The sequence below is a fragment of the Haliaeetus leucocephalus genome, unplaced genomic scaffold (genome assembly GCF_000737465.1).
Source record: "Haliaeetus leucocephalus isolate CR32 unplaced genomic scaffold, Haliaeetus_leucocephalus-4.0 Scaffold240, whole genome shotgun sequence".
Taxonomy (NCBI): Eukaryota; Metazoa; Chordata; class Aves; order Accipitriformes; family Accipitridae; genus Haliaeetus; species Haliaeetus leucocephalus.
This window is the reverse complement of record NW_010972676.1, coordinates 9807156-9815523: the sequence shown is the minus strand read 5'-3', so window position 1 is coordinate 9815523 and position 8368 is coordinate 9807156. Positions and strand designations below refer to the sequence as shown.

Below are 8368 nucleotides of genomic sequence, written 5' to 3'. Positions count from 1 at the left end.
TAAGTTACCTGTATGTTTGTGAAGCAGTAACTATATAGGAGGAAATTTTCCATAATAGATGTTTGTTTCAGGCATAGTGCTTTGGGGGCAAAAAAACCACCAACAACATAGAAATCATGCAATTCCATGGTTTTGTTCCTGATAAATCCTCATGGGATTATTTTGAAATGCACCATACTTAAAGCAAAGACTTCATATTCCACCTTGGAAATGCCTTTTGCCATTTCTTTGAAATTCCAGTCTAAACTAGATCACATTGTGAAACTTGGAAAAATTGGCTATTCATAGACTTTAGAAAAAACACCCACTCTTCAATTTCAAAAGCTAAATTCTGAAGGTCCTGTTGCTATTGAGCATGCTGTACCCTCCCTGTAGGCCCTATTTGAATTGCTCAGCCTCATCAGTCCCAACAGACAACCTGCCTGTGGTTCAACTTCAGGCTACATTGTTCAGACACTTGCTGACTGTCTTGTCTGCAGTGGCATTGCCTTCTTTGCTTGTTGCTGGGCAGTACAGAAAAGGATATCATGAGTCAAAATCTGCAGAGACAGAAGCTAAATCAGGAAGGGGTAAACAGATTTAGATGTTGAGTCTGGTGTCAGTGGGACAGGAAGGGAGAGGAACTGTGCCTGGCTAGTGGCAAGGGAAGACTGGAACTGCCTGGGCAAAGAGATGTTCAAATAGCAATGAGGGAACCCAGGCTAAACATTTCTGGGCATGTAAACTGAGAGTGGAAACCTAGAGATACAGGGAATCAATGGAAAAATTGGTATTTGGTTATGAAAGTAAGGCATGCTAATGTGCCAGCACTGTATATAGATTAAAATTCCACACATGTGCATATACAGGTATGCTGAATTCAGTTTCCCAACTTAGAAATTATCACCTTGACCATATTAATAATGTTTTTTAACACAGTATATTGTACAGTGTAGAATTTGAGACATGCAGGTGGGCTGTTCTGCCTGTGCAGGACTGAAGTGCAAATCTAGAAGTGGGTTGATGCATATAATGTTTTCCTGCTATCTTTTCCCTATCCCTGAATTAGACAGGCATGAATTTGTTCAGCAGTAATTTGAGTTATGCTAAGAGGTTTGCACTTAGTTTCTTCCAATTTTTAAAGCAGCCTTAGTGGAAAATCTACCTTTTTCTATTACACTATTTAAATTATTTCTCCCTGGAGATGGTGGGAAATGCATCTGGAGTGTGATAAGACTTCCTTCCAGCCCTAAAATGCTATCGGCCCATGTCTGATATACTTTTGAAATGCCAGCACTGCACATGGATTAGAATTCCTCTTTCATGCTGCAGTGAATGATGTGATTATGTCTGTAATACTATAAAGCAATTCTGTCAACAATAAAGAGAAAACGTTTATGGCATAGGTCATTAAAACAATGAAAAATAGGCCAGTGCAATTTAAGTTCCTTTAGTGGGCTGAATAATAACTAGTTAAATAAGGAACGAAGAGATAAATAATTTATTTCGGATTCAGAAGCATCACAACAAGCACAAGAAAGTTGTCTTCACTTTAAAGCCTCTTGAGATGCAGTTTAAAGCAGAAGCATGGACAATATGCAATGAATGTGTTGGAGCAAATGCAAAAGGAAGGGGAGTTAGAGAACCTGTTGCAGCCCCAAACGAAGCCACTACTCAACTTCAAAACATCAGCATACACACATAGCAACCAGTTAAACACACCAGACAAAAGTTTATGCTAAAAGCTGTGGTGGCTCGAAAGACTGAAGACTGCTGTGGCAGCCAAGTGACTAACCTGTTTCAGCATGCACCCTCTATTCCTGTCTGATGTGGTGCTGGGCTTCATGAAAACATCGGAGGAAAACAGGACTCAAGCTTTTACTGAGAGATATAAAAGCTCATTATAAAGTTATGAGGCTGCTTAGAATTAAGGCCTAGCTCAAACATCAGATTAAGGAGGAAATGTAGAGTAATATTCAGCTTTGGTTACTTACTCTGGAAGAGAATAAAAGAACAGAGCAGACAGAACTCAGTATAATCAAAAGCGACTTCCATTACAAGCCTGTATTTTTCATGCTAGGTCTGACAACTCCGTTGAAATAACTCAAGTTGTTTGTACTAACAAAGCCAATATTTCCAAAGATTAAAAACCTAGAATTATGGTCCTACTTCCATTTTTGGCCTTTTAATTAGGTTTTTCCTGAAGTGCTGAAAACAAAACAACTCTAATTGATGGCTTTCATACATTGCCTTTTAATAATAGCTCTTAACTGCTTGGCACTTCAGAGGTTCCAGATAAGGTTGGGAGTGGATCAGAAAAGGATTGTTTGGTTTGATTTTACTCTTACAGGAGGAAGAGGATCTACACCTTCCCTGCACAATTTGATCTGACAAGATTCCCACCTTGATCATGGTTCTGATAAAAATTTACATTGAAATCTTACAATCTTTTTTGAAGTAGACTCAATTTTTCACACTGACTCAGTATATGACCTTGGATGAAGGAATCACACAGGCTTCTGGACAGATGCAATTTAATTTTCAAAAAATACAAACACACAAGAAACCCAGATGCTATAGAACAACTTCCACGGCTGTAGTATAGAGAACAGCAGAGCAAGTTATTTAGCCTGTCAATCTGTAACTGAGATCATAAGGGTGTTTTCCATTAACAGTTTCTTCAGGATACAGAATTTGTACTTTGTGTATAAAGCAGCGATACCCTAAACAACCAATAATGAAAGAAAAGGAGGCACTGGAGTGGTTACATTTAAGACACACTGTTACTTGCTCAGTATTGCTACAATATTGCTGTAGAGCTTGAATCACTACTCAGTTTTACATTTGTTCCTTTCTTCTTTAAGGAGGCAGAGAGAAAGAGTGAGGGAGAGAGAACAAGCAAGAAAAAGGAGCAGGGGTGAGAAAGTGGGATGACAATCAATAAAGCAAATTTTCCTTAGCAGCAAAAATAGCTGACAGACCTGCTTCCCAAAGAACACTGAAAATTACTTTGTGAGTAAAAGTAGCAAAGATAAGTCAACTTGAGGGACTCATGGGAGAGCTGTTATTGACATATAGGAGGACGATAATGATTGCTCAAGATGAGCAGGTTTTTCTTTCATCTCAATAAAGCACTTTTGGATGAAGAGTTTGGAAAGACAGGTGTGAGACAATAGCATAAAGCCTGTTCCTAACTTATTTACATAATTTTATACAAAGGAACATTGATGTATGAAGTGTAAAACAAATGCATTGGATGCTGAAAATAAAGTGTTACAGAGAACAACCTATGTATACTCCCAGCAACAAAGAAACTTAATATTTGATGAAATATACTTTGCCTATTGAAGAAATGCACTGATTTCACAAAAGGCTGAGTACATGTATTTAAGAAAATGTTCACTACTGTTCTTAAGGGAGCCGATACAGTTGCATCTTAAATTATTTCCTGTTGAAATTGTATAGGAGGTCATCTGTCTGCTGTAAGTGTGACAATAGTAAACAGGATAATCTAGTACACAGTTCCTCTCTTCCAACTCCTACTGCATTTATGCATCCCACAAGACAATCCCTTCACACTTTCTGGCACCCTTCAAAAGACAGATTTTGAGCATCAAGTGTTTTGGGTTTTGTTTTGGGGGTTGGGGGTGTAGGGCTTGGGGTTTTTTGTTGTTACTGAAAAATATTAGACAAGACTGATGACAGATGAATGTATGCAGTAATGGGTGAGTAAAGAGATGGTATTTTCTATGTTTCCATTCAGTTAGATGATTCTCTCATAATTTAAAATGAAATTTCTTTGTGTAATAGAGAAGAATCTTAGTATCAGTATCTGTATGGGAAATATTCTTTAACAAACTTCACAGATACCTAAAACCTATCTTAACCCACACTGGTCCACCTCTCACAACAACATTACCTGCATGGTGTAATCCTGTTGCCAAGCTTCTGACCAGCCCCAGTGCATATGGCGTAAGTACCTAGCTCAGTTAATTGTATTTAAGGTGTAATCCAAGACCTGCTATACTCAATGAAACACTTTGATAAAGGCCCTTTTCCAAAGCTTATTACTTTTAAGGCTAAGAATTATAAAGTTTCTTCAGGGTTGCAGAGAAGAGGTCTCGGAAGCTACAGTGCTACATTTTCCTACATTTTCAAGAATGTCCACTAATACTGTGAGCTTCAAATATGAGTCATGTTCTAAATAATTCAGCCAGATGCTGAAAGTATTGGCTACCCATCAGTGATATTTAAAGCACTGAAATTTTCTTAAAGATCTGAAGGGTAGGTTATGTTTCCCAACACTGCTCAAGAGAAGAACATGGTAAGCAACTATTTGCTTTAATCAACATCAAGATGGTAAATTAACACCTAAAAAAAAAGCAAATAATGAAATAAAATGAGAGTGGAATTGCATCAGACTTGTTCACTTGAGCTTTAACAAAAATCCTCCTCAAGAGTCCCCCTTCCACTGATCTTTTTCTTTGTTTGAATACAGGATCAACCAAAGGATGATGACACAGATTATATCATAGATAATGATGAATTGACTGAAAACTATGAATCATCTGCTCACATACCAGTGCCAGCGCAGGACAGAACAGGCTCCACCCAGGCTACAGGCAAGGAAGATATTCATGAAGGAGACCTAGGATTAGGAGGGTACAAACTCCAGCTTGAACACACTGGAGATCAACCACAGATTAATTCATTGGCACAAACAGTGTAATGTTAATCACAAGAAATAAGACTAAAACAAAGAAATAAGACACCATTATGTGAACAAGAGGCTAGAAAATGTACTAAGCACAAAAATCAAAGAAAACTTAGATTTTTACCAACTAAATGCCTGCTTCCCCCCCAGGAAAGAGTTTACCACCATCCATGTACCTACAACAATATGCAGGTTTTGTGACCGCAGCAGTTTTTATTAAGAAAAAAAAAAATGTAGGGCACTGCCAGCCCACTGTAAATCCATTACAGTCATGTGTTCCCTCAGCATTTGACTGGACCATGTCCCTCACATGTACACAGGCCTTTCAATGTTGCTTATAGTCTTTAGTCAGCTGGAATAGAGAGAGAAATAGCTTCCTAACATATTCATGCTCACATAATGACAGCACTTTTTATACAGCTGGTTCTGAACAGATCCACAGATAGCTACTACTCCAGTAGCTATTATATTTATAAGGAAGCAGCAGAAGATTCTTTGTCCAATAAGTACATGATGTAAAAATACTTAAAACATGCATTGCAGCCTGGCAGTCTTGATAGATCAAGCTCCTTCATGCTCACAGTATAGACTTTCCCTGACAAACAGCCCACTATTTACTTTCTAAATACTCCTTATAGCCTAGTCCATACAGGGTTGCACCAGGTTGCCAAACAGAACATTGATAGTAGGAGACATTGAAGTCTACGAAATCAGCAACAAACCCCCTTTTATTGCTGCACTGAATGGGTACGACCACTATTTAAACAGCAGTTATTCCAGAAGACATTCATCATTACAGCTTCACAACACACAAAGCTTACATGCTGGAAAAAGTTTTGTTGTTTTGCAAGATCATTCTAAATGTATGCTTTGATTTAGGTAGTCAACTGTTTCATTTTTTTATGGTTCAAGGGAAATTAGTTGTTTCTAATCAACTATTTCTGCAAAACAGCTATAACTTAAGACTGGCTACTCCAAGGATAAATTTCTACGTCTCTCTAGTTATGCTGGGCACTCAATATCACACTAGTGATGAGGACAGTGGTGGTTAGATATAAAAAAAAACAAGAGGAGAGTTTAGGTATGAAAGCATTAATTGCATCTGCATAAACACAGTAACTGGATAAACAACTGGTCAACCCTACATACAGCTAGCTGCCATATACTATTATCAAGCATTAGCACAGACCAGCTTTTGCACATATCAGCTAAGCAGTGCAAATACAGGGATAAAGCCAGGCTTTTGTTGTTAGAGCACATGCCTTTTCTCACCACAGAAGTTTCAACTGTGCATGATAATGTTCCTACTAAGAAAGTTGAACCATAAGAAGTTTTTAAATAAGGTCATTCTTAATATACAAAGACAACAAGAATGCAAGCAATTTGTAATCTGCAAGAATAAAAATCAAGCCATCTCCATGAACTATCATAAAGCTGAATAGGTCTTGATTTCACCACAGATGGAAGCTGAAATACAAACTTGATTATATTTAAGTTTCAGTCATTCTTTTCCAGGCTAATTAATTTCTGGTTACATGTGACTCCAGAACAGCTGTTTTAAGCATAAATTTGAACACTGGAGTTCTATATGCTGTTATGAAAGATCAGAAGCTTAAACTGGCATTTTATTTTCCCCTAAACACTAATCAAGATACTGCAAAGGATCTTAATCCCCATGTGGTTTAAAACAAATTCGCCTTGTTTAGCTGCATGAGGTGGGAAAAGATGTGCAGCAGTTTGCAAGAAGGGATGGAGAATGGATGAGGAGGTAAGGTTTTATGGCCTAGTACTGTGCACCCTACAGCATGCAGTGGCAGACAGCAAAGATAACAGGAGGCAGGATAAGCAGGTAGAGACACACTGCAGTGAGGTGAATATGTGGCAACACAGTGAGAAGGTATTATCATGGATGAGTGCTAATAATCCTGATTTCAGTAGCCAGAGTTTCCAATTTCAGTCTTCAAAAGTATTGAGTTCATGTCACCAGGCTTCCTAAGCAACTTGGGAAGCACAGATCCCAGTCCTTAGATTATGGGGGGGGAGGGGGAATCAATGAGCTGCTAAAGTATTATGAAGATGCAAAGCTGTTTTTCACAACTGCTACATGAACTGGAAATGACAAGCTCTTCAACAGTTCTGCTCTTAGATTCTACTCTGAAATGCATCCTGCAGCATACTCTGTGGGGTTTTTACTGATTTATTTATTGTGCCTATGTCCAAATTTCTCACACTTGTGCAATGTGATAAATGGAAAGCATTGGGGTCTGAAATTCTCTGTTTATCAAAAAAAGTCTGTAGTGAAGTACTCTCCACACTGTTCTGCCTGGATGCCTTAAAGGACTACTGTACTCAGTAAAGAAAGTCATCCCTTGCAACAGAGGAGTGCATACTTCACATCTTCACAGGTCAGATTTTTATGCTAAGACTATGAAGAGGCTGAGTCAGTGGTCCCAGAAGGATGGGTATTTATCCTCTGGGACCATGCTCAGTAACCAAAGGATCATTGGCTTTTAGGAAAATTAGTAATTTGAGCTGCAAGCAAACCTGAAACTTCTACTAAACAGCAATAAAAGTCTCAATTATCCATTACACTATTCAGCCTTGCCATTTCCTAATTTTAAGATATTCTTGATCTGTGTGTCATGAAAAGAGAGTTAAAACAACATTAGAACAGATGATATATTTGTATTCAAGGAGAAATTACCAGCAACTAGTAATTCTTCACGACTGTTTAAACAGAGTAATGGATGTTAAGAGAGGCCTTTAATGTTAATTTACAGTTCATACACTGGAGATTTAAACTACTCAATATCACAGTGTTTGACTGAACATGCAAGTCACTCATGATAAATGTGAAGCTATTCTTCCCATCTGAGTTAATCTAATAAAACACTGCTTGGAAAATGAAATGTAAAATACATTGTCAAAAAGTAGTGACATAGTCAGTATGAAGGCCAAAATATTAGGAAAGATGGAAATCTGCAATATTGCTAAACCTTTCAGGTTTCAGAAGTAATAACTGAAACTTCATACTGAACTGCAGAGTGTTTGGCGAAGGTTGGAAGCAGCAGAATGAATCCTGGCTATACAACAGAGCCAGTCCAAAAAGACACTGTACTAAAAATATCAGGTCACTATGATAACTTTCACAGAGAAGTGCAACATTTAGTAACCTCACTGAAAGCAGGGGGCATTGGAAGCAAACATTTATGTTGCTCTGTTAAAAGCTCAAACTTTTCCATAGTAACCACATTAGGGCTATCTTCAGCAAACTGATTAACTCCACGCATAACTTAAGCCGCTAAGCTAACTGCATTGAAGTCACAAGAGCAGTTCACACCCTTTCCACCTAGCAATTTATGTGCCTTGCTGGGCTGAGGACAATCTGTACAATAGGTCTTTATTTCCTTTTGAAAGTTGGTCTGTATTTTGCTATCAGCCATCAAGTAATGCTGAGCCTGTAACCTCCCAATTGCTGTGTACATTTGAGTACAACATAAATGCAGCGATACACATAAGTATTTCAGATGCACATGAGCATTACACATGTGCCTTCAAAATTCTTTGTTTCCACAGAGATTAATATTTGTAGACAAAGAATTCTCAATTATGGACTTCAGAGAACAAAGAAAATATCCTGTATACCCACTTTAGCGATTGCAAACTACTTCTAAG

At 38.0% G+C, this 8368-nt stretch overlaps 1 protein-coding gene across 1 annotated transcript in view; it reads left to right on the top strand.

The window, feature by feature from the left end:
- SLC9A9 (solute carrier family 9, subfamily A (NHE9, cation proton antiporter 9), member 9) overlaps positions 1 to 4708 on the top strand; it is a 215988-nt gene extending 211280 nt beyond the window's left edge. Inside the window, exons 15-16 of the mRNA XM_010568429.1 lie at positions 3846 to 3951; positions 4478 to 4708. Coding sequence (XP_010566731.1) covers positions 3846 to 3951; positions 4478 to 4708 — 337 coding nt within the window. The remainder of the gene's footprint in view (positions 1 to 3845; positions 3952 to 4477) is intronic.
- The last annotated feature ends 3660 nt before the right edge of the window (positions 4709 to 8368 follow it).